This window comes from Arvicola amphibius, chromosome 11 (assembly GCF_903992535.2).
Source record: "Arvicola amphibius chromosome 11, mArvAmp1.2, whole genome shotgun sequence".
Taxonomy (NCBI): Eukaryota; Metazoa; Chordata; class Mammalia; order Rodentia; family Cricetidae; genus Arvicola; species Arvicola amphibius.
Window position 1 is genome coordinate 41,487,925 of NC_052057.2, and position 26,800 is coordinate 41,514,724.

The 26,800-nt window shown below is 44.0% G+C and overlaps 1 protein-coding gene across 6 annotated transcripts in view; it reads right to left on the reverse strand.

Moving 5' to 3' along the window:
• The window catches only part of Pex5l (peroxisomal biogenesis factor 5 like), a 138,554-nt gene that overhangs the window by 27,590 nt on the left and 84,164 nt on the right, over window positions 1-26,800 (reverse strand). For 5 of the 6 annotated variants that reach the window (XM_038347640.1, XM_038347641.1, XM_038347639.1 and 2 more), the window contains 3 exons: window positions 25,930-26,053; window positions 24,656-24,752; window positions 13,146-13,241 (listed from right to left, as the gene is read on the reverse strand). In XM_038347640.1, the coding sequence (XP_038203568.1) occupies window positions 13,146-13,241; window positions 24,656-24,752; window positions 25,930-26,053 (317 nt within the window). Of the gene's footprint in view, window positions 1-13,145; window positions 13,242-24,655; window positions 24,753-25,929; window positions 26,057-26,800 lie in introns of all 6 variants that reach the window. The other variant, XM_038347637.1, reaches the window with a different exon arrangement.

Consider the following 26,800-nt stretch of genomic DNA (forward strand, 5'->3'; position numbering starts at 1 on the left):
TATTTTACATAGTTACATTATTAAAATGCTACTAACTCTCTGAATATACATTATTCATTTATGTATGGATTTTTATTTTATCTTGATTTTTAATAAACTTCATTATAATAAAAGCTTCAAATAAAAACATCCTACACCATAGTTAGCCAGACATAAAGCCTGTATAACTCAGTGAACTTCTATATAGTTAGAATAGGCATTTGGAATGGAAGCTGTGGAGCTTCACATTAAATTTTATACCTTTCAGCATTGAATATGTTTTAAGCACTTATCCATCACCAACTCCCCAAAAACCTATTACAGAGTCATAATTAGAGAAATATTTTGCTTTATATGTAAAGTCAAATCCATTGCCTGCATTCAGTCCCTCCTTATTCCCTTATGCTTAGCTTTTCTTGTTCTCTTTTCCCATGCAATACTGGACCCCATGGCCATATGTATATGACATGCAGGTTTTTTCTTTCTGAGATTGTGTGAGCTCATTTAATATTATATAATTAGATGTCAATAGTGCCAGGGGGATGAATGGCATGCATTATAATTCAAGGCATGTTAGATATGTCCCTTGGGAGTCCTTGTGGTTTAGTGGGTTATGGCAAAAGCTCTTGATTTGTGAAAGGACTCCGAGCGCCAACTGATGGAGGATTCCCATTGGCTAATAAAGAAACTGCCTGGCCCATTTGATTGGCCAGCCCTTAGGTGGGTGGAGTAGACAGAACAGGAAGAAGGAAGTGAGGTAGATGGCTCAGTCAGATGCTACGCCTCTCCTAAGTTAGTCAGACTGCCGTGCCTCTCCTCAGAGAGAGATGTGATGAAGCTCCAGCCCAAGATGGACATATGCTAGAAACTAAACGGTAAGGCACCAATTCGTGGTGCTACACAGATTATTAGATATGGGTTAATCAAGATGTGAGTAAGAGGCTGGAACTAATGAGCCAGGCAGTCTTTAAGGGAATACAATTTGTGTGTTGTTATTTTGGGTAAAGCTAGCCGGTGGCCGGGAGCTGGGGCGGCGGGAAGGCGGCCCGCAGCTCCACACTACAGCCAACTATGACGGGATTCTTGGATAGCAGGGCTGCACAGCTGACTCAACTTTAACCGCAGGCAACAACCACAACACATGCATGCATCGGTGACTCTCAGCTTTTCTGTTCACCCACTGCTGTTGTCACACATAAGTTGGGTCGACACAGTCCTGGATAGACAAAGTGCTTCTGTTTTCATCTGCACACTAATGGGCATCATGGGACAGCAGAATGTTGCACACTGTCTATCCATACACAAAGAACAAATGTGTCCTTGGAGTTAGTGTTGAGAGCTAAAGAGATACCTAGTTAGTAAAAATGAAGTGAGTTCTGGCTCATGTCATTCATTTTCACTGACTCTCAGTAGAACTGCAAAGAGTACCGGTGTGGGGGTCCCTTCTGTTTGTGTGTTGCTCTTATTTGTTAATGAATAAAGAAACTGCCTTGGCCTGTTGATAGGGCAGAGCTTGGGGAGGCAGGGAAGATGGAACTGGATTCTGGGAGGAAGAAGGCAGAGTCAGGGAGCCGCCATGAAGCCGCCACCAGAGTCAGGTTGCAGAAACTTTGCTGGTAGGCCACAACCTCGTGGTGATGCACAGATTAATGGAGATGGGTTAAACTAAGATGTAAGAGTTAGCCAATAAGAAGTGAGAGCTAATGGGCCAAGCAGTGATTTAATTAATGCAGTTTCTGTGTGGTTGTTTCGGGGCTAAGCTAGCTGGGCGTCAGGGATGAACAAGCAGTCCCTCCTCCAATAGAGCACCAAACTAAAATGTTCAGAATGAGAATTAATTTGTGAATGGCATACTATTTTTTTCAGTTTTAGTTGAACCTTGAGCATCTATACAGAATTTTTCTTGTGACATGCTTCTCATGATTAATTTTGCTGAAATCCATCAGTTTAAATGCACATATAAATGAATGAGAAAACTCAGGGGGAATTCTTGGAAGGGCATCAATAAAGCAACAGACCTCTGAAGCACTGCAGACAGTATCTGTGAGACATCCCAGGACACAGATATAGAACAACTTTGGTAGAAACAGGAGACACATTTTGGGCAGTGCAGCTGCTGGACACCTGCATGCCTTGTTTATCCTCAAGTCTGAGATGTGTTAGGTAAAGATTTGCTATAAGGTCGGAAGAGTGGAAATTGGCAGAAGGTGGTGACAGAAGGTCAGGCCATGAGTTCAACAAACATAGTCCCAGCTAGATGCTCTCTTTCTCCCGTGGCTTAAATTGCTTCTGCAGCAATTTAGAACAGACAGAAAGGAGTCTGTTCTGACTGAAATGATTGCAGGATGAAGAGATGGGTCAGCAGGCTGGCTTTGGAGTGGTCTTCCTTTGAGAGCTAAGAATAGGGCTGATTGCTGTGTGGTGGCGCACGCCTTTAATCCCAGCACTTGGGAGGCAGAAACAGGTGGATTTCTGTGAGTTTGGGGACAGCCTGGTCTATGAGAGCTAGTTCCAGGACAGGCTCCAAAGCTACAGGGAAATCCTGTCTCAAAAAAAGGAACAACAACCAAAAAATTGAGGTGATACTTAAGATTGTCCCAAATCACAGATTCATAGACCATCATGATGGAAGACAGCCCCAGAAGTGATTGAATAGAGAAATTTCCAGATTTCTTTCTATATGTAATCACTCAGAGACATTTTCAAAAATACCAGATCCAGGTTGAATAAAATCAATTAAATCACAATTTTGGGGGTACATTTTGGCATCAGGTGCCTGGTGCTTAATATTGTCTACTTGACTGGATATGGGTTTGTGAAGTTATCTCTAAGAAGGATTAAAAAGGGGGTGGGGTGGCCCTTCCTCAGGCTATATATCCTAGTGGCAACCCTCCATGAAGCCAGGAGCAGTGAAGGACCAGTGCCTACATCTGAACATTATCTAATATACGGGGCTGTTTTAATAAGTAAGCAATACTATAAATGTGGAGTAATCTAAATAGCACAGTTAAACGCAAATACAGATACACAGACCCATGGAGTAGAACAGAGAGCCTAGGAGTGAACCATGCCCCTGCAGCCAGCTGATTGTTGGTAAAGATGTCGAGAATATGAACTGTGAACGGGGTCTTTCCAATAAATGATACTTGGAAAACTTGTGGTTTTCAGATGGGTAATATTGCCGAGCAATGAGGCAGAGCTTGGTGTGGAAGGCCAGTCTGTGGGGTGTGACCAAAACCAAAATATTCCCATAAAGGATGGTCTCTTTGACTAAAGGAGCAGTCTCTTCCAAGATGCTCTGGGTCCCGGCCTGAGTAGCCCTGGGACTCTAACCTGATGGACACAAGGAACCTGGGACCCTCTGTGCCGTCATGTCCTATCTGCCAGGTAGTGTGGACTTCTGCTACTCTGATGAAACAAACTGGTCTGTCCGAGCAATTGCATCTTGGGTGAATCTAGATTAACAATTCATGTTACCAGATTAACTGCACCTAAAAAATCAGTTTCATTTCCCCCAGCTTCAGTCATTTGATTCCAACTACAAATCTGTCATGTCTATATGTGACTATATATACTTAATATACTTTGTACCTAATGTAGTTCTTTACTTACATGGGCATAATTTTCTCTAACCTTGTCTAATGATATCTGTGTAGTTTCCAGTCGAAAGCTGTGGGCATATTTCCTAGGATATATTTAAGCAGATGCACAGTTATTAAAATCAAATGTTAATTCATTTCCTCTTAATTGGATAAACTGGGTTAACACAAAACCTAATTTAATTTCCTGATGAGAAAGCTGAGGCCCCATGAGGTACAGATGAAGTTACGAACACCATGTCCTGTTGGAGATGTTCCCAGGTACATTATTGTGCTCTGCGCTTTTCCTCGCATAAGTTTAACACGTGATTCCTAGGCATAGAGCAGGCACAAATGGTTTAAACTATCTCTCTCCCCTTTTCCGTTTTTTGGTGTATGCAAGCATGTTTGCATGTGTTGTAGGCACACTTGGGTGTGTGTGCATGTGGAGGGTTGAGATTATGTTGAGGATTACCCTCTAATTGCTCCTTCACCTTTTTCTATGAGGCAGGGTCTATTAATCAAACTCAGAACTTGCTAGTCAGCTTGCTCTGAGGCTGGAATTATAGGCAAGCTGTCACACCTAGCCAGCGTTATTTTGGGGGCGGGCATTTCTGGGGATCTAAACTCCAATCCTCATGCTTGCTCTGCAAGAGCTTACCTGCTGGGGTTGGTCATCACTCCAGCCTGGTTTAAACTTATCCTAACCTCTAATCTCCCTGGTGTCTGGAGATGGGAAGGAATAAAAGTTATCTTGTTAGTTTCTTCAAAGAGAGAGCCATCTTAACTTGCGACCTCAGACAAGTCTGTCTTCCCATAGTCATCCTGCTGTATGCTCACTTGCTTAGTAAATATTTGCTGATGAGCTCACGTCTGGAAGGCAGAGCCTGAGACACAGATTTGAAGTTTAGGGAATTTTCCAAACTGCTTTTTGATCTGTGGTGAGTCTAGTAAATCAATCTTTGGGACACTGAGTTTCGGTTATTACACGCTAAAGACTTTATGATAGCGTTTTACAGAGGGTATTGGGGGCAGCGGGAGAACGTGGGTCTGTGGGATGTGCCCCTTACCCCGACCTTCAAGGGTAGAACAAGGCCAGCCTATCTTTCACCCTTTCAGGTGAGCGCCTACGCATGGATTTGGTGATGCTTTTATGCATCCATCCGAGACACAAGTCCCTCCTTTTCATACTCATTTGTTTTTAGAAATCAAAATCTTGTGTGAAACGGAAGGAAATCTAATCAGCGTGCGAGCCAAGGAACTTTAGCCACCTCCCTGATGTGGGCAGCATGTCACACTACCAGGATGAGCTAAGTCTTAAGAAATCTGTCTGGTAAACAGTTAAGTTCAAGGTTCTCAAATAGTTAACTTCTCAAAGGATGTCTTCATATATCTTCAGAAGGTCTTTCCTGGATATTGACTCTAAGTCTGAAGGATTTAAGGAGTGTTTAATCCACTAATCCCTTCTAGCTGCTTTAAAGAGGCAATGCCCTTAGAGGAAGCAAAGGGAAACCTGAGAGCCTCAGGCACCTTGGAGACAGGAAGGGGCTGGGGGAGGGGGGTGGGCATCTGAGTCAGCAGCTTCTTACACAATCATATACTAATAAAAGCCCAGGGGCGTTCTTCAGTTCTGTTCAACTGTCTACTGCTTCAGCCGCCCCTTAGTACACACACAGTAAGCAGCTTCCAGTAAAAAGCGATTCCAGGTAAGCTTTTTTATGCTTAAGTCATTGAAGCTGGGTTTAGCGGCTATACTGTTTTGAATACTGCTCTCTGAAGCAAGCCTAAAGAGACAAAAGGTCAAATTCTTCTCTCTCTCTCTCTCTCTCTCTCTCTCTCTCTGTGTGTGTGTGTGTGTGTGTGTGTGAATGCGCACATGTTTACAGGTGCATGTGTGGACATATATATGCATGCATGCATATGTGTGTATAAGTTAGAGAATAGCCTTAGATTATTATTCCTCAGGCACCATTTAACTGTTTTTTCAGTGTTATTTAATTAAATTAATTAATTTAATTCTCGGTCTCTCATTGGCCTGTAGCATTCTAGGTAAGTTAGCTGGCTGACAGTGAATCTGGACTCGGATCCTGTTTCTATCCTACCCACCCCCCAGCACTGGGACTAAAATCCTGTGTCACTGCATCAGGATTAGAACTCAGGGCTTCACGTCTGCGAGGAAAGTGCATTACTGGTCACGTCATCCCAGCACTCAGCCTTCTGTAGCAATGGCACCAATCACGGTGGCCCTTATGAACAGCTACGCAGCTCTAGAGGCCAGGAAGTCCACGATGACACGGCAGCTCCTTTGGTGTCTTGTGTAGGGCACTGGTGACATAATTAAGTGTCAAGTCTTCCTGCCCTAGCTACCTCCCAACGGCCTCTCTTCCTGATACCAGCCCAAGGAGGAATTAGGTTTGAACATACACATTACACATTCACCCCAGGGTAGCCACCAAGAGACTGCGAGTTAGTATTAACTCTTTTACCACCTGTGTTTTTATAATTCTGAGTATGGTACCGTTTTTCCAATTCTGTATAGGGTGCTGACTGGAGCATTAGCCTGAAATTGAAGTTACCCTGAGGGTATGTCCTTTGTGACAGACCCAAAACTGCAGCAGTAAAAGTGGGTGCCCGATCCAGACCCAGATGACGGGACAAATGCCAGGTGGCCACACAAAGGTCTGTGCTCACTGTCTTGGGAATCAACCAGGTCAAGTGGAAAACAGGTGAGAAATGAGAGTATAGTTAGAAGAGTCCCAGTCCAGAAGGGAAGAAGACATCACTTCTGTGCTACGTGTGCCTTTGCAATCTTCAGTACTGAAATGAGTCAGGGATGGAAAAGGGGAAAAAGAGATACATCAGGCCAGGCAGGGGACTGCAGGAAGAGAGTGACCCCATAAATGGCTGCTGTTTCCTACATCACCCTGGTGCATGACTGTTTCAACAAACCTTTACCATGCCGCATCGTTTCTGAGGGGCAGGAACTTGGGAGTAGCTACCTGGAGGGTTCTGGCTCAGGATAGGATGTCTCATGAATCTGGGATTAAGCCATTGACTGGGGTCATAATCATTCAAGTCTCCAAGGGTCTGGAGGACCTACTCACAAGATCTACCTCTGTGGCATGGGTAGGAGCTCTGGTCTCTGGCTGGCTGTTGGTAGAGTTGTAGCATCTCCCTACATGGGCTAATGTAGTGAAGTGGCAGCTGGGTTTCCCACAGATGGAGTTCTTAGAGAGAAAGTAGAGAAGAGGTCATGGTTCACTCTGTTGGGGAATATTATTTTCAGGTGTGTGACTTTTGTTTATGCCGTATTTGTTTAACTCTGTGAAGCTGTGTTATTGTGCCTGTCTGAAACACCGGATGGTCCTAATAAAGAGATGAGCAGCCAATAGCAAGGCTAGAGAAGGATAGGTGGGGCTGGTGGGCAGAGAGAATAAACAGAAGGAGACCGGAGAGCAAGGAGAGCAAGGAAGGAGCAAATGAGAAGAAGGAGAGGAGGGAATCAGGGGAGGAGGAAATCAGGGGCCAGTCACCCAGCTACATAGCCAGTCACGGAGTAAGAAGTAAAAAAGGTATACAGAATAGAAAAAGATAAGAGCCCAGAGGCACAAGGTATTTGTGATAATTTAAAAAAAGTGGCTAGAAACAAGCCAAGCTAAGGCCAGACATTCATAACTTAGAATAAGCCTCCGTGTGTGATTTATTTGAGAGCTGGGTGGCGGGCCCCTCAAAAATCCAAAAGAGTAAAAACATCATACAACAGTGTTCTATGATGTGAGCTTCAAGGTCATGTCTACAGTTTCTACAATTTTAGAAGTGAGTCACTAAGTCTACTCACTTTAAAGAGGAACTAAGTGACACATTTAAAGAGCCATGGCATCCCAAATAGCCATAAGCATCTAAGATACTCCAAGTGAAAAGGATTATGGGGCTGGAGGAGTTCAGGGGTCTAGAATGTCAATGGTAGAATGCATTGCTCTGAACTCATTAGCCAAATGAGTTTCAGATGTCACTGGCTGTCCCAGCCTCTAATAGCATCCTTTCCCTTGCCTGGACATCATTTTCCCTTATTCACATATTTTATTATTTCTTTTCAAAAATTCCTGAGGCTAACAATGGGTCTGCAACAACATGATGGAAATATGTAAGCTACCCACAGCAATGACATTTGAGTTCTGTGGAACATGTCCTAATTCCAGGGACAAAACTTTCTGTGACTTAGAGTTTAGAATCTGTCATAAGCTCTCTAGACAAGAGGAGACACCGAAACCACTAGAGGGAGAGGCTGTGGATTTGCTCGCTTATTGATGAGCATAGCATGCGTGGGCCCCAATTCTCCCTAGATTCTGAGCAGCACCAAGAGCAGGGAGTGAGGTGTGGTCAGATCCAGGCTGGGGTGGCATGGCTGTGTGAATAACTGAGCTTTAACTCATACAGACCTGTGCTTCTTCACCCTGTTCCTCCCTAAGGGCAGGGATGGCCCTGCTCAATTTCCTGGTGCTTCTGCCCACATTTAAACATGTTTGATGAAATTTTTTCTACTCTAAATGATTCTCAAAGTGGAAGAGGCACCTAACTAGCTAAGCACAACGCCAGATGTTGTTTGGCTCTCTCCCTGCCTGCCGATGATGATGAAGGAGGTATTTTTGGTTCCTGGCTGAGGAGTGCTGACTGCCCAGGTGACCTTCACTCTCCTGCACAGGTGCAGAGGGATTCTCTCCAGGGACCTCTGCTCCTAGGAGGCTGCTTCAGGCCTTCCAGAGCCCTGGGGCAACTTCTCTGCACCTCCTTCCTGTGCCTCTCTGTGCATCCATCCTTGGTACCCACTGCAGCTAATAGCAGTGACGAGGATGGCTGTGCAGAAATCCAGAAGGGAGTGTGGAGGGAGGCCTCTTCCTTTCACAAGGCGAAAGATGCATTTTTTTAAAGCCCAGAAGAAAAATACCAGCTCTTTGTTTGAAAATTATTATACTTTGGATAGAAGTGAATTTGCGTTTTTCTTTTTTCTTCAGGAGAATGTAAGAGATGGAGGGGGGAAGTCTCCCCATAAGAAGCATTGCCAGAAGGAGTAGTTTAAGGTGACCTCAAACAGTGCTAGCTGTTCAATATTAACAGGTTTCTAGGTCATTTACATATGCAATAAATGTGTGTCTGCTTTTCAGTGTGTGTTTTTTTCTAGTAATAGGGCATTTTATCTTAAAAAATGAGCTAAATCATAGCTTTAAGTCTCAGTACAAGGAAAAGTGAGTTTATCCAATGCAAATATAAAATATGCCCAGTGCAACATCATGGAGTGATTGGTCGGCACTTCCTATGCTATTGTAAGTATGTCACCCATATGAAGGTAGAGGCAACCACAGTGGGCAGTCCATCACAGTCCTTCAGTGGCCATGAGTCACGGAAGAATGAGGTCAAAACGAAGCTACTCTTAGAGGAGAAGGTTGTTTGACACTTTATATCTAACAGGAAAGGGACAGAAAGAAGTATTACCCACGTGGTGATCAACACCCAACCAGCCCTTCACTCAGCATATGCTAAGGAGCAGGAATTGCTCCAGAAGATATTGGGAAACTGTGCTCTAGTTTACTCTCTGGTGCTGTGATAAACAAAATAACTAAAACGCTATAGAAAGAGGAGGGTTTATTTCATCTTATGATTCCAAGTGACCAGTCTGTCACTGAGGGAAGTCAGGGCAGGAACACAAGGCTGGAGCTTGAAGCAGAAACCAAAGAGCAGGACTGGTTGCTGGCTTGCTTCTTGGCTCATACTCAGTTAACTTTCATATACTACACAGAATCGCCTGCCTAGGTGGGCTAAGCCCTGCCATACCAACCACCAAATCAAGACAATCTCTTATAGACATGACCATAGGCCAACCTCATGTGACATCTTCAATTGAGGTTCTCTGTGCCTGGGTGACTCTAGGTTGCATTAAGTTGACAATGAAGAATGTCATAAGTATGGATAGAAGTCAATGAAGCAGCATTGAGCATAGTTTCTATTTCACATAGACACAACCAGGAGAAAGCTCTCTCTCTCATGGAAGGCACACTTTTAAGTTAAAAGATATGTGGCAGTCGAAATTATACAGGACAGACCCAGTGATGAATGCGAAGCAGGGATTATCCCTGGTGCAACAGTTAATGGGATCTGCATGGCTAATCTGGCAGACTGCCACCTTGGCTGCAGTGAGAGTAACATGAAGCACCCCACTGCATGAGGACCTGGGAGAAGGATGTGCCCACAGAAAAAGAAAGTTGAAGTATGAGTAATGAGTTTGGTTTGTTTGAGCTCAGGGATGGGACAGAAGGCCAATGATAGATGGGATGCAGGAGGTGAAGAACCAGGTAAAGAGGAACCGGGTGGAGAGCAACCAGGGGGAGGCGGACCAGGTTGAAAGGCATGGAGTTTCTTTCTTAATTATGTGTATGCATGTGTGTCTGTGTGGGAGCTATGTTTAGACAAGTGCAGGTGCTCGTGGAGGCCAGAAGAGGGCATCAGATCCCCTGGAGCTGGAGTTATAGGCAGTTGTGAGCTATCGAATGCTGGTGCTGGAAGCTGAACTTGGGTTCTCTACAAGCGCAGTACATGGTCTTAACTGCTGACCCACATATTCTGGCCCTCTCCATCTGAATCTTGTATTTAGAACTGCCTTTGAAAAAACAATCAGCAGCACTAGGTTTCCTTTTACTTATTTTGCTTTACCTTTTATTTTTGACAATTTCAGACCCATGTAAAAGAACTGTGATCATATTCTCGTCCCCCACTAGTCCCCCAAACTCTCCCAGTCTAGCAGACCTCATTCACAATTAGTCTTTCAGGAGACCTTTTCTCTTGAGACTGAGTCTTACAGTCTCCAGTATGCTATGTAGTTGAGGAGGATCTCAAGTTCTGGATTCTCCTGCCTCTACCTCCTGAGTACTAACATTATGGGTATATCAGCATTTGGTTTATGCAGTACTGGAAATACAGCCCAGAGCCTCCTGAATGTAAGGCAGACACCATCTACCAACTGATATACTCAGTTTCCTTTAAGAATCTTACATCTGGGGCCAGTGAGATGACTCAGTGGGTAAAGGCACCGACCATCAAACCTGATGACCTGAGTTCAATCCCAGGTCCCACAGGGTGGAAGGAGAGAAATAAATGACTCAGGCAAGGTGTCCTATGACCTCCACATTTGCATGTGCATTCACACACACTAAATAAAAATGTGACAAAGAATCTTACATCTCACCGTCAGACTCTCTCTGGTTAGCAATATGACAGGCTAGAAAATGCAGATAAGACAATAGAATAAAATGATTTACTCCCAAGTACTGCCACCCAAGAATAAATACTGCGAACATTTGGGCTCACAAGCTCTGCTGCACTTTGGGCATTCCTCCAAGATTTGTGTGCTGAACTCCCTCCCAAGGTGACAGTTTTAGGAGATGGGGAGTCTAGGAAGGGATGAGGTGGTGTCTTCTGCCATGAATATAGAGAATACACTAAGAAAGGGTGACACGTGGAATTGAAAAGTTCACAGATGCATAAAGTCTTAGAGGCATGATTTATCATCAGCCTAGTGTAAACACTCCCCCTTCTTTCTCTACAAGATTCATCCCTCTGGTACCCACTCTCTCTTCTCAGTCCCTAAGAAGGCTTCTCAGCACCAGGCTGGAGAGAGTTGCTCACTTTTCCGACTAACTGGGGATCCAGTCCCTAACCCTCTTTTCATTTTAAGGCATTAACGTTTTGGGTTTTGGAATGGGAGAAATCCAAGCCCCATCTCATGGCATAAAACTGCAGCAGAAGGTCCTCTGCCCCCTGCTGTGCTCATGCAGTTGTTTAAGGCTGGAGTCTTTGTCTTTAGCCCCTAGTTCAGCAGCCAGTGCTTGTAGGCAGCCAGGAACAAATGTTAAATGAATATCTACTATAGTAACCTAGAGACTCCTGAGATCTGTGATTCAGAACTGCAGAGGTTGGGCAAGGAGGTCTAGACTGGTTATGGGCATGATGCGGTCCTGCCAATGTTAGGGGTGCCCTGGAACCAAGGACCCAGGAAAGACAGAGAAAGTAGAAAATAGGAGACACAGCTTGGTGGGATGAGGTGAGGATCGTCGAGAGATGGATGGAAATGAGAAAAGTCAACACCAGGCAGCATGGAAATTATCTGTTCTGTCATTTCATTAGAAGAAAGAAAGAGCCTGTTAATAATTGGTAGCTTTCAAGATAGAAATGGGTTTTCTTGAAAAAGAGGGAGGTTGCCCCTAACTGTATTTGTCCAGGTAGAAACAGGAGTAATTTGTCAAGAGTTAAAAAAAAAAGTGTTTTCCTCATAGGATAGAAGAGTTTTTAAATTATGGCTCAAACTCAGATTCATTTCAATGAATATGTACCTAGGTACATTTTCCTTGTCAATCAGTTCCACCATGGAGTCTTTTGGGTTTAAATTCATTATCTTTCTCATTATAAATGAGACCAAATGCTAATGCCTTTTGTGACCCAAGATTCTATGAGTCTAAATAGCAGTCTAGGCTACTGCTGTGTGCCACACACAGTAGGAGCTGACTAGATAGATTTAAATTACCTCTTAAAACTGAAAAGCTTACATTTCAGGTAATTTCAGCTGCAGGCTCCATGCATTTGAGCAACCTGATTGAACTCAGCTAGTCTCGACTAACTACAGCAGTGGCTCCTGCTCAGAGCACTAAAATATTCATTAGCTTTTTTTTTTTTTTAAATTAGAGAAGTCGAAAATTAAAGAGGGAATTTGAGCGATTTTGGCATGGGGAGATAAAAGTGTGCTCTTACTGGGTTTCTGAATGCTATGAATCATGGCTGAGATGATTTCCCAGAACAGAACCTGGTAACATTAAATTGCAAATAGGATTTTCCCGCACCCTGAGTATAGAGTTACCGGAAGACCACCCTTAACACAATCATTTCATCTGAATTCTAAGGGTGAGAAAGCTACATAAATAGCCCTGCGGTTCTCAAGATTGAAATCACTAGTGCTAACAGAGGTATTAACAGGATCATGCCTGACTCTATGAAGAAGCTCCATTCTCAAACAGCAGTCTATGGAAGCGCTGATAATCACCCAACATGTGAGCCACCCTGCCAGTCCTGCCGGGAGGGAAACAGGAAAAAGAACCTGCAAGAACTGCTTTTCATTCCTTTGGTCTCCCATTTCTCTCCCCTCCCTTTTTACTAGAAAACCAAATCATTAAACATTGGTGTTCAAATAAAATTGTTTTTTCTCATTAACAATATTTGGACACTTAGTACTAAGAATTAACCGTGCTGGGTAAGATGGGTTATCCATTAGACAAATCCATGGAACCCAGGCTAGCCTCAGAGTGCTTTCTGATCTAGGCTTCAGACTCACACCGCCAACTGATGACAGACAGTAGAAGAGCAGATGCTTCCTGTCATCCTGGGGCAGAATCACAGGCTCTCTAGCCACACTCTCATCTCAACAACTGTCCTCATGTTTTTTCTCACGCCCACAGTTCTGTTTCCCCTGCACGTCTCTGTGGTTTGAGCTTTCTTGGATGCCACCCTCAGACACTTGCAATGGAGACTTCTTGGTTTCAGGGTTACCTCTACTGCGGCTTTCGCTCTTTCAAACTCCTCTTCTAAGGAATGGTTCCTGGAGAGCAGAGCGCTGCCCCAGCGATGCTCTTTGGTGAGCCGAGCCTGAAATAAACCAGACAGGTGATGTATTATTGGCATCATATGCCACAAAAACAGAAGTAGTTCCAAAGGATTTCACGTGTATGTGCACACTTGGGTGAGGGTGTGCGTCTGTATATGAGTTTCTGTGTGTGCACTTGAGGACATAGGTTGACCTGTGGTATCATTCCTTAGGCATTATCCATTTTATTGTTTGAGATGGACTCTCTTACTGGGTTCTTGGGCTCTCTTAATCTACTCTTTCTGGCCAGCGATCTCCCAGAAAGCTCCTTTCTCCTCATCCCCAGTGCTGAGATCACAAGTGTGCACCACTAGGCTGACTTTTCACAAGAGTGCTGGGGATTGAACTCAGCAAGCATTTTACTGACTGAACAATTTCCTTCGTGCCTTGAAAAGTGCTTACAAAGTATTTTTTTCAGGCATGAGGTCATCTGATCTTGGATGGTGTCAAATATGCGTGTGTCTGCATATGGATTCTTTATGGAATAGTCTCAGGTCCGGTGTGAACTTTGAGCCACTGTGTTAGAGAACAGCTTCCTAATCACTATCCAGGAGGCTGAGAAGAAATCCAGTACTTCTTATGCAAAGCAAGCTGGAATTGCTGGATTTCTTTCTACTATACTAGAGAATTTTCTAACAAGTCTGCTTGGCTCTGTATGAGTGTTCTAGGGCAGCCAAAAAAGTGTTTTCACAAGGTTTAACACAGAAGGAATCTAGACACTCAGTGTTCTGCGGGCTATTAGCTCATGGCCACAGTGGTGGCAGAACTGCTCTCTCTGCACGCTCTGGAGAGGAGGTCTGCGCCATGCCCCTTTCCTGTACGCAGGGGCTGCAGGTGGCTATGGTCATGGTATCCTCTCAGTCCTGTCCTTTCTGCTTTGCTCTTACAAGGGGCCTGGGACTGCAGTCAGGGCTTTTCCACACCACAGGAAACTTTGCTTCTCCCCAGATCACCCATCTGGCCCTTTCTTCCCTGTGCATGGTGACAGTCACAGGTTCTAGGGCTTTTTTGAAGACTCCAGTCACTACTACTCTCCTATGACACTCTTGGAGTGCAGTATATTTTATAAACAAGGATAAGCAAATACACATTCTGGGAAGATGTCTCAGAACATGAGTACACTGTTCTTACAGAAAACTTGAATTTGATCCCCAGCATCCCTCACCAGGCAGTTCAGAACAGCTTGTACCTCCCATTCCAGGGAGATTTGACACCTTTGGCATCCTAAGTACCTGTAGTCATGTGCACATACAGGCATGTAGACAAACACACATACACACAATTAAAAATAAATGAATAAGCCAGGCGGTGGCGACACATGCCTTTAATCCCAGAACTTGGGAGGCAGAGGCACGTGTGGATCTTCATTTGAGGTTAGCTAGCCTGGTCAACAGAGCAAGTTCCAGGATAGCCAGGGTTACACAGAGAAACCTTATCTTGAAAAACCAAAAGGAAAAAAAAGAATAATATAATTAAAAATATAAAAATGCAGGTGGTTTACAATTTTTTAAGACACTAGGCAGTTGGGATCCTGTTGCCTGGGAGAGAATCTAACAGTGAAGGCCACTTGGGCAGCTCACAAAAAGCTAAATAATCTTGTGTGTAACTTGGTGAATCGCCTGACATTTTTATCCTAACTAGTTTTGGGAGCGCTGCTCAGGATTGCCTTACGTCTGGTGTCCTCTTTCTGCTGGTCCCTTCCCTGCCAAAACCTTTATAATGTAAACACATGCCAAGAAATGAATGTTTGATTTTATTTTACAATGTTATTTATTTATGTATAGCAAGTAATTTGAGGGCTCACGGGCTGGTAGAATAATGATTGTTAAATGTCCACACTACACAAAGAAGTCTACAGATTCAAGGCAACTCCTTAAAATTCCATCGATATCCAAATGTAAATATTTAAAAAATACTAAGTTGTACTGCACGAGGGAAGACCATGTCTTAATTTGCTTTTGGTTGCTGTGATAAAACACTGGTTAAAACCAGTTTGGGGAGGAGAGGGTTTGTTACATCTTAGAGGCTTCAGGCCATCATCAAGAGAAGTCAGGGCAAGAACTCAAGGCAGAACCCTGGAGGCAGGAATTGAAGCAGAGGCCATGGAGGAACACTTCTTTCTGGCTTGCTGTATAAGTGTATAAGAAAACACTGCTTTCTTATACAACCCAGGATCACCTGCCAATGGATGGCACCACCCACAGTGGGCTGGATCCTTTGACATCAATCACTAATCTTGAACATGCTTCATGGGCTTGCCTACAAGCCAGTCTGACGGAGGCAATTCCTCCGTGAGGGTCCCTTTTTTCAGATGACCAGTTTTGGAAACATAAGGAACGCCAATGAGTGACTGGCAAGAAAACGCAGCCCTGTTGAAAATGGCCAAAGACCATGAGGACATAGCTCCTGGAAGAAGAAATGTAAATTCCCAACAGGCTTATAAAAAGTAGTCGGCTCCATTAAACAGAGAGGAAATGACAATCAAAACCACAGTTGGCATCATCTCACGTGGGTCAGGCTGTTGCCAAAAGGGTCAAAAGAATATTGGAAAAGATGGAGGAAAAAGCAGGCTCTTACACACTATTGGTAGAAAGGTAGATTTGTATTATTGTGAAAACAGCTGAGAGTGCCTGCAGAAAATCAAAACTAAACCTACCATGTGGTGCCAAAGGAAATGAGACCATCAATTGCGTTAATTTTAGGTGTTCTTTCACAAATAAACCAAAGGGTATGAGGTAATGCATATAGTAATCAGAATAAGCCAACTTGCCATGCACATCTATTTCAAAACATTGCATGTGATAAATATATACTTTTATTGGTCAAATAAGACATAATAATAAAGAGATACATCATGAATGACCTATGATGGCATTAGAAAAGAAAAGCACTGAGATTGTTTCCCTGGGCCAGAGTTTAATCACCAGGCACTTTGCATGGGGCAACAGGCCCCATTTTGCTGGGGAGCTTGATCTAACAGGAGTCTATTAGCATCCCTGGCCTCTTTATCTATTAATGTTTCAGCTGCATTATAAACCACAGGCTGCGAAGGGCACCACATGTCAGGAGCCCACGTTTCCAGGCCAGCTCTCCTTTCCCACCTAACGAAGCAAGCACAGATGGAGCCTTGTGTGCAAATGACATTTGATTCTGATGGCACAATCACTATTTAGGGATACTCCATTTCTCACACCATTTGAAAGGCTTTAAGTTATTACTAAGATAAGTGTTATCTAACTTACCATTTTTAAATTTCTTGGCCCAAGGAAGCGTAAGTTAAATGTTATGGAGTATAAATAGCAGTTGATATGGAGCTGAAAATGTTGATAGTTTTCCATGCTTTAGTGCTGTACTGAAACATGCTGGTTAAGAGCTGAGCATAGGGGCCTGAGAAATGGCTCAATGGTTAAGAGCTCTTGTCATCTTTTCAGAGGACCTGGGTTCAATTCCCAGCACCCACCTAATGGCTCATAGTGATCAATAACTCCAGTTCCAGGTTATCTGACATCCTCTTCTGACTTTCTTGGGCAGCAGGCACACATGTGACACATAGACACATGTAGGCAAAACACTCAAATACACACATACACACACACACACAAACAAGTAGAAGGAACTGAGTACCACATGCAGATGATAACACACATAGGTAAAATAGCATTCCTTGAAGCTAAGATATTAAAAAATATCTAATTTAGGAAAAACCTGTGACTTGGGCAAACAAATCAGCCTTGTGGACTGTTGGTATTGCTTGACAATTTGATAGAGGTATGATAAACAACGGTTGCACCCATCAGTTTGGCTGGCAGCCATCTTCACATCATAGCTTGGCCATTTGCCCTTCTCCAATATGAGGGAGCACAGAAATATCCAGAAGGCCTTTTAAAATTCAGGTCACTGTGCCCTGACCCCAGGGTCCCTGATTCAGTAAGTCTGGGGAGGAGTTTCAAATCCGCATCTCCACAAACCCCCAGGTGCCTCTGAGAGTGCCAGCTCAGGACCACAAAGAGAATCCCGGATCCACATGCATATTGTGTGTGTATGTGGGTAAATCTCAAGGCCATAAGCGTGTGCTAAATGTGTATGGCATTTGCTGTCACCTTGACACACTTGGAATCACCAGGTGTCTTAGTTACTCTTCTCGGTGTGTTAAAACACCATGACCGAAAAATAGCCTAGGGAGAAAAGGGTCTGTTTCATTCCAAGACTCTCAGGTCACACTCCCATTGTTGAGGGAAGTCGGGCCGAAACTCAAGGCAGGGACCTGGGGGCAGGAACTGAAGTAGAAGCCAAAGAGGACCACTGCTTATTGACTCTCCTTTGCTTGCTCAGTCTGCTTTCTCATACAAGGTAAAACCACCTGCCCAAGGGTGTCACAGCCTGCAGTGGCCTGGGAGCTCCCATGTCAATCATGAAGTAATCAAGAGAATACCCTACAGGTTTGTCTACAGGCATATGATGGGAACATTTTCCCAATTGAGATTTCTCTTCTCAGATAATTCTAGCTTATGTAAGCTAACAAAAAACAAAACAAGCCAACCAAAACAGCCAAGACACTTGGGAAGGAGAGTCTTACTGAGGAATTACCTGTATCAGGTTGGTCTGTGGGTCTCTGGGGGATTATTTTGATAATGTTAAATGATGTAGAGAGACCCAGTCCGTTATGGGCAGCATCATCACCTCTGTAGGGGTATGAGAACAGCATGAGAGGAGAAAGCTAGCTGCCAGTAAGCGTGTAGGTAAGGAAGGATGCGTTCATTTTGTTCTTTCTGATCTTGACTCTGGATACGACGTGACTAGCTGCGTCAAGTTGCCGTTCTGACTTTCCTCAATGATGGAACACAACTGGGAATTGTAAACCAAGTAAATCTCTTTCTCCACAAAGTTGATTGTTGAGGGATATTTTATCACAGCAGCAGAAATAAAATTAGAACACGCTCACGTTAGAAAGCAATACAATGACTGCTTGACCTTGGGTGCAGTGTGACGTGAAAGGCAAGCAGTCTAAAGCCAATTCCTAGTTTGTTACCAGTCACCTTAGCCAAAGAGCTGACTTCCTAACTTCTCATCTGCAGAGTCTATATTTAGTCAGAGTCCCTGTAAGAATTGAGGAGTATTGTTCACATACATACAAATACATAATACATAGCAAATGTTCTGTCAAACCTGGCTTCTGTTACCATTTAGGTAGTGCCTTCACTAACAGTTTTGTGTTACAGCACTTTTGTGTGATAGTTAATGGAGACAGCATGGGTTCTCGGAGCATTTAAACACCAGACTCACTGAAACAATCAAAGGCTTTTGATTCTTAGTCAGTGGGCATTTGTCATACAGGATGCAAGCCCCAAAGGTGTGCATCATGTGTAAGGGAACATTCCTTGCCTCAGAGTGTGGCAGAACATGGTCACCGTGTCCATTCTGCTGTGAAATTCCATGCCAAACATCAAGGCGAGAAAGCGCTGATTTTGAAAAGAGACGACCAGCGTATTTTCATACACATCAAGAAACAAGCACCAAAACCACTTAAACATGACCCAGAGAAAAGCCTGTGTGATTCTGTTTTAATTGTTCTCAAGAGTCTACTTCTGTTGTTAAATCTGGTATTGTTTCTCCTTCTGGTTAGGTTTTCTGATTTACTCCTGATAAATACTTGTTGCGAATTCCCTCTTGTGCCGATTTCTCATGTTGAAAATGATGTTTCAGATTTCTGTCCTTCTTTCCCTCACTTCTTAGTTCTTCTCTCCCATGCTTGCTTTCTTCCTTCCCAATACTCATTATTATGTGGCATCAAGAAGAAGAAGATTAGATACAACCCCTCAACTATCCTCCAATGGACAGAACAATGAGTATTTAAAGAGTGTTGGATTGAATTATTTTCTAATGCTCCTTTGAGTACATGCCTAATCTATTTTATCAGTATATATTCACTGTACAAAAGAGTGGGATTCATTTTGCTACTCAGGCACAGGCTACATTCATCCCAGCTGACTGCCCAACCCATACCAGTCCTGTCCCCAATCCAGCAGACTTCCAGGTGCAGGTCGCACTGTTGTGAAATATTAGTTGTAGATGTGTTACATGCACTTATGCTGTGGAATATTTGTTCAATGATGCAAACATGTGTTGCATTCTTTTCTGTTGCATTTGTTTAACTCTGTGAAGCTGTGATCCTTTGCTTGCCTAAAACACCTGATTGGTCTAATAAAGAGCCGAATGGCCAATAACTAGGCAGGAGAGAGAAATAGATGGGTCTGGTGGGCAGAGACTAAATAGGAGGAGAAATCTAGAGAAGGGGGGGAGGGAGAAAAGGAGTTTGAGAGAAAGATGTCAGGGGCAGCTACACAGCCACCCAGCCACCCAACCAGCCATGGAGAAAGAAGGAAAGAAAGATATAGAGAGTAGAGAAAAGTAAAAGACCAGAGGCAAAAGATATACAGGCTAATTTAAGAAAAGCTGGCTAGAAACATGCCACGCTAAGGCAGGACATTTACAGATAAGAATAAGTCCTTGTCTATTTATGTGGGAGCTGGGTGGTGGGCCCCCAAAGAGTAATAAAAAAAACAAAAAACAACTATACCACACCAACCAGAACAGTTGAGTGACCCTGCTAACCGAACTGCCCACTTCCTAGATTCTGCTTCCCAAATCCCTACCCATAGCCCACACTATCCCAGCTCATCTCTGCCCTACTGATGGGCCCTGCCCTCAATCCCAGTAGACATTCCCATTTATACATGTGTATAGTGTACATTTTAAAAGATTTTAATTTCAAGTGGTGTGTGCGTGTGCGTGTGTGCATGCATGCCTGTGTGCATGTGTGTGTGTGCCCCCAGCATGACTGCAGGTATCTATGGAGTCCAGAGGCCCTCAGCTGGAGCTACAGGGTGTTGGGAACCAAACAGATCCTCTTCAAGAGCAGTGCACACTTTTAACTGCTGAGCATCTCTTAAGTGCCTAGACCATCTGATCTCATTCTCTCCCCTACTGCTGGATCCTGTCTCTCACCACCCACCCACCACCAGCCTCCTTTCTCTTCTCAAAGAGTTCCCCGTCTCCTTTCAAATGTTTTTTTCTTACGTCTAGATTCTACACATAAGAGACACGTCTTTCTGAGCCTGGCTTATCTCACTTAGCGTGATTTTCCTGAAAGGATCTATGGTCCCCTTCCTTAGTGGCTTGATGACACTCTCTGGTGCATAGGTGCCGCATTTTCTCACTTGTGCTCTGGAGATCTGGGGGAGTCCAGAACTTGGCTACCCTGACGAGTTATTCAATAACATGGGTGTGCAGGATCTCTGTGGTGTGACACTTGGATTCCTCTAAATGAATCTTATAACCTAACCCATGTGTCCCACTAACCACCTCACTTATGGCTGTAAGGACAGCAGACACCCAAGTGTATCTGTTGAACTGAGTTGGGAGCCAGCAGCTTTTCTAAAAATAAGGTGACGAATTTGGGAGGAGAATTAGTTGTATGAAAATTCTAATTGTCTTACGAATTTTCTATAAGAAAGTAACAGATATTCTTGAGCATTGTTCAACTCGTGTTAACCTAACAGAATTAAATAATAATTGAGTTTTGAGATAATAAGTGTAACAATGGCTTATGAGTTCTTCAGGCGAGCAGCATGCAGTGGCTGGCACTAGGGGATCTTCTGGGGTTGGGAACAATGTTCACAGATTTTAACAGGTATAACTTGAATCCTGACTTTTCTCCTCCTTAGATAGGCCACTTTTGGGAAACAATTTTTATTATTTAATGTGAAATGGAGATCATATGCAAACTAAAGTAAGCAGTGGGCATTGCACACTTTACTGAGAAACTCTGAAGGCAGTGATGACCCATGGCAAAGCTCCACGTGGCTGGAATGGTCATCTGCCAGCTGTGTGACGATGACCCGAATCTGGAGTGCCTGCTGCAGCTCATGCCAGTGAAGCTGAGGCTTGAACCCGTGGTGGAACCTCCAGTGTGTGAATGGGGAGGGAGCTGTCTGGACCTCGTCTGCTGAAGAAGCTGCATTCTCTTCCTTTGCCTCACCCAGAGATACCGCACCCAGATGGGAAAAGGCAATTTTACAGCTTTTCCTTCTGTGTTTTATTCACATCTTCAAATGCTTTAAAATAACTTTTCAAATCATATGATCTCTTTAAGCAGTTACATCTATAGAATGGCAATGATATAATTTCTGTCAAGTGTCAAGAATCACTGTCCTTGAGTACCAAGCAACCATGTAACTCCTCTGAGTTTTCTATTCAGGTCACCATTTGAGACTACTCCATACTCTCTCTCTTTCCCACCTTGAAAAGAAAATGAGAAAACTAAGTTTTCATGTTATGCATTCCCATTTTCTTTGTGATTTGTAAATGAGGTTTGTACATAGCCCCCCACCTGTTGAGTCACCTGTTGAGCCTGGGATGATTTATGTTGGTTTGAGGGAGAGGAAACCATTCCCCTGGTTTTCCTGTGGGACATCTGGGTGAGCCTGGAGTGGGCTCTGCTGAGTCGGATGGTCAGAGTGACTTGTGAGTTGGACGTGATATGAAATGTTGTTCTCTCTTCATTATAATCCCTCTGTATCTCCACACAGAGGCCAGGCAGTGGTGAGTAGCGTATTCCTAACAGTATTGTGTGTGTACGCATGTGCACACTCATAAGTGTGTGCATGTGGTGACTAGGGGTCTACCTCCGGGGTCCTCCCTCAGGTGTCATCCCTCAGGTTCCACATGCCTTGTTCTTTGAGGCACATTCCTCTTTGGCCTGCTACTTGTCAGTTAGGCTAGGCTGACTGAGCAGTGAGCCTCAGAGCTCTCCCTATTTCGACCTCTCCTGTGCTGGTATTGTAAGTGTGTGCCATCACACCCAGTTTTTCCCCCCTACAGGGAACTCAGGTCCTCATGTTTACAAAACAAGAGCTTTGATGAGCCACATCCCAATAGTCTCCTCTTGTTTTCATCATATCTATCATATCTCTCTCTCTCTCTATCATCTATCTATCTATCTATCTATCTATCTATCTATCTATCTATCTATCTATCATCTATCTATCTATCTATCTATCTATCTATCTATCTATCTATCTATCTATCTATCTATCTAGTCTCTTCTTGCTTTGTTTCAATGACTCTGTTTTTCAGGTATAGCAGCAAGCCTGTGAACATCTCCTAATTTTCTATGAATTAGAATCGAAACTAGGAGAGTATGTTTTTTTTGACAAGTCTTATCCATAAACATACAGGGTCTGCCGATGTGACAGAGGAGTACTTAGTATCTTTGAGATTCACCTGGGCAGAGGACTCTCAGGATACACTGGAAGGTGTGTTTTGGACAATAACATGAGGAAGCTGAAAACCATTTTCCAAAGTGCACCGTGTTGGCGTGGGGGTAAACAGGACAGTTGGTGGGACGGAATTAATGGACCAGCAGGAGACTAGTAGTCATTGGGATAATAAGATAAATGCGTTGTGGGTTTCTATGACAACTGGGGTCCCCACCTGTTCCTCTGGTCCAGCTTGAGAGTGGCCCACCTGTGCCAAGTCTCTCCCTGTTTCGCTACCACATTTCACCGTCCCACGGACGGCAGCAGATGAAAGCAAGTTCGTTCGTGCACTTACGAATGCGGCTTTTCTAATGCAGGCTGCCATTTTTCTCTTAAGAAGATACATTTAAAATGAGCACCAAAAATTCATATTTCATGAAACGCTTGCAATTCATTAATGTCTGTGGGGTGATGTGTTCAGGAAGAGAGCTGTAGCCTGGGATCAACTGTAGCCTGGGATCAACTGTAGCCTGGGATCAGCTGTAGCCTGGGATCAGCTGTAGCCTGGGATCAACTGTAGCCTGGGATCAACTGTAGCCTGGGATCAACTGTAGCCTGGGATCAACTGTAGCCTGGGATCAACTGTAGCCCGAGATCAACTGTAGCCTGGGATCAACTGTAGCCTGGGATCAGCCAAGTCCTTTCTGCCAAGGGTGATGAATGTGTGAGGTGAATGGTGACTTAGGAAGTTCCCAGAGTCCCATCATCACTAAATTTCTGGGTTCTTCTCTGTCCCACTTTCTAGTGTGAGTTCACAGATAACTTTCTTCATTTCTCTGTTTCCCTGTCTGTACGATGAGGTCAAGGTGGAGCTTGCCTTGCTCTGCCTTCCTTCAGGCCCAAACCAGCTAATTTACATAGGAAACTCTGACAGCCAACAATAATACCCACTGCTATCATAATTATCCTTTTATTTTTGAGATATCTATTTTATTTTTATTTATGTGTAGATGTGTATGTGTGGGGGGTCGCCTGTGGGGTCAGAAGAGGAAGTTGACTCCCCGAGAGCAGGTCCTACAGGATGTTGTGAGATGCCCAGCATGGGTCCTGGGAACTAAACGTAGGTCCTGTGCAAGCGTAGCGCATGCTCCTGCTGCTGAGTTAGCTCTGCAGCTCCAATTATCTCCTTATTTCACTTGAGATCTAGATTTCCCCGTGAGCCACAACCTGCGATGTGACAAATTTAAGAACCTTTCTTCTGCTCATTTTCTTCCATATTTAGTTTCACTGCAGTTGGATGGTTGAAGACGGGGATACGCACACACGGTTCTTGGACAATCTTTGTGGTTGACGGGTAAGGCCCTTCATGCCCACATGCCCAGGGACTCAGAGACTGCCATTGTTTCTTTCGGAACCGTAGGAGAGGTAAGCGGCCATAATGAAGCCTGTGAGGAGCCCAGGGGCTAGCAGTGGACAGTTAGATAGGATACACATTCTATTTCTCCTGCTATTGAACCCTAGCAGCCATGCTTGAGTTTACTGAGACTGACAGGCTCCCATGACTTTATAATGCAACTTAAGTAACACACAGGATTACCGAGTATTAGATATAACACACACACACACACACACACACACACACACACACACACACACACACTCAGTAAGTCTCTATGGTTCTCTGTACTGGGCACTTATTATGTAGCTCACATTATGGTTACCATTACTGCTGGTGCTGGAGTAATATAATCCTTGGCATAAATCTATTTTAATGTGACAGAATACTGGTATAGTCTCTTACTTTACAGGGCACGGATGTGAATGAATACACAGGGTGTAATTTCCTCTTCTTTGTGTTCTATTACGTAAGTTGTGCTAATACTAGAACAGATTTTTGTATTGCCAAATAATGGGACAGTCAATGGCAGCACAAGGAAAATGTGCTAAGTACACAGTGAATTCATTAGCACGTTTTCCAGCCAAATATATGGAACTGTATACAGTTATTCTAAGCACCGAGACAGCCATGGGGTGAGAACACACTTTGCAATGCAAAGTTTGGAAAAACACTTCAAACTTTCTGTGCAAAATTTAAATAAAATATTTACGGTGCAGTTCCTGCTAGAGCAGACTGGTTTCCTAAGATTTGCTTTTGTTACCTGTGCCGGAGCCACAAGTTCCAACTCGGAGGCCAACTCGGAGTTGAGGGCACTCTTCCCGGAGCTCAGTTCTGGCTGAGATCTGTGTTCTGAGGACCTGCAATGAGACATTGAAGCCATTTGTGCACAGCAAGAACAAGCTCAACCAGAAACCCAGCAGGAACCAGGCTTTGGGCAGAACTCCGACAGAAGTAAACTTCTGTAAGTTTCCTTCATAATTGCCACTTCCAGAATTTAAACAGCTACTATGGATGTCTGCTAGATAGAAGTTACCCCTCCGCTCCCTCCCTCCTTCCCTCCCTCCCTTCCTCCCTCCCTCCTTCCCTCCCTCCCTCCTTTCCTCCTTCCCTTTCTTCCTTCCTTCCTTCCTTTCTCTCTCTCATCCCGCCCTCTCTCTCCTTTTTCTTTCTCTTTCTCTCTCTTTTTCTCTCCTCTTTTTTCTCTTCCTTCCCTCCTTCCTTCCTTCCTCCCTCCCTCCCTCCCTACAGCTCTCTCTCGCCCTCTCTTTCTCTCTCTCCTCCCCCTCCATCCCTCTCTCTCCTTTTTCCTTTTTCTTTCTCTTTATCCCTCCTCCCTTTCTCTTTCTTTCTCAATTTCTTTCTTTCTTTCTTTTTTCCTTCTTTCTTTCTTTTGTAACTGAGAGTCCAGATGAACCATGGGTAAAGAGGAAATGAACACGATGCCATTTTTTCACATAGGAAATTTCATATTTATGAAAAATTGTGTAATGATCTGGTTGGAGACAGTTCATAGACAGAGCTCTATGCATTTGGTTTGCCATCATGTAGGGATATGTAACAGGGCAAAGGAGACAGAAACAGGAGACTGCCCTTTTCAAATCTTTAAAAACTGGTGTTCTGGTCATTTTTCTTCAACTTAACACAAACTAGAGTCACCTGGAGAAGGGACCCTCAGTTGACGAATTGTCTCGATCAGATCAGCCTATGGGTGTGATTGAGAGAGCAGAAAAGCTGTGTAGCCAGGAACCACTGACTGCCTCTCTCTCTCTCTCTCTCTCTCTCTCTCACACACACACACACACACACAGTACTGTTAGCTGATAGCTCAGCTACACATTTTTGCATTTTCTTTTTATTTTTAAAATTTTATTTATTTTTTACAATTTAGTCAAAGTGGTTTGTGGAAATGCTAACATATGGAAGGTTATTATTCAGGATCTCGGGTTTCTGGATTAACTGAGCCCCCTGACCCTTCCCAGACACAAAGGGCACCCCCGCTCAGTCAGTGTAAACTGCAGTCTCAGGACACCTTACCACAGGAGCTCTTTGGACCCGGTCCGCGACGAGCATGACTTTCTTTCTGCCAGGAGGTGGCCCTTGCTTGTCCGGTCCCCATGAAGCTTGACATCATCCCATTTTTCCAGTTGTGTTTGAATGTCTACTGAGGAAGAAGAAAGTGGAAGAGAAAGCCCAGGGCCAACCATGTGGGCGCACATAGAAAAGAGATCGATTAGGAGACCCAAGGCCAACATTTATTTTCTTAAGGGTGCATGAAAATGAATTAAATCATAGGCAGCTAAAGACGACAAGGCTAAGATAAACTGGGTTGCATTTCTAGTTGAAGCACTAAAGTAAAATTAATTTCTAAAGGTAGTTTTATGAATCTGCATGTATTTGCCTGATGTACAGATGCATGCATACACATGCACACGCACACGCACACACATGCGCACATGCATGATTGATTTTTTCTTGATTTCCTGGTTGCACGAACTGAGGCCTTAACTGTCCTTTCGTAGGAGGAATGTCGAGTGTGCTGATTAAAGTTGAGCTTGGGAGTTGACTAGGGCCAGGTGTGCACCTCCAGCTATAAGATCTTGGATCAGTTAAAATTTCAACCCCATTTTCACAGATTTCAGAGTTTTAGTAACGTGATCAACCATGTAGGCGCTGCTGTGTAGTTCCTGGCTACGGCATCCAGCAGAGAGGCGTCCAGCTATCACCATCATCCTGGATATTGTCTTAGGAATGTTTTGTCTGGATGTCCCCAAGTCCTGTGCTGCTCTTATTTGTCCCCCTTGTTTCTCTCTTGCTCTAAACTGAGAGAGAGTAGGGTCCACATTTTCCTGCAATTTCAGCTCCTGGGCCTAGAGAGATGCCTGGCATCCATCACAAGCTCAGCCCA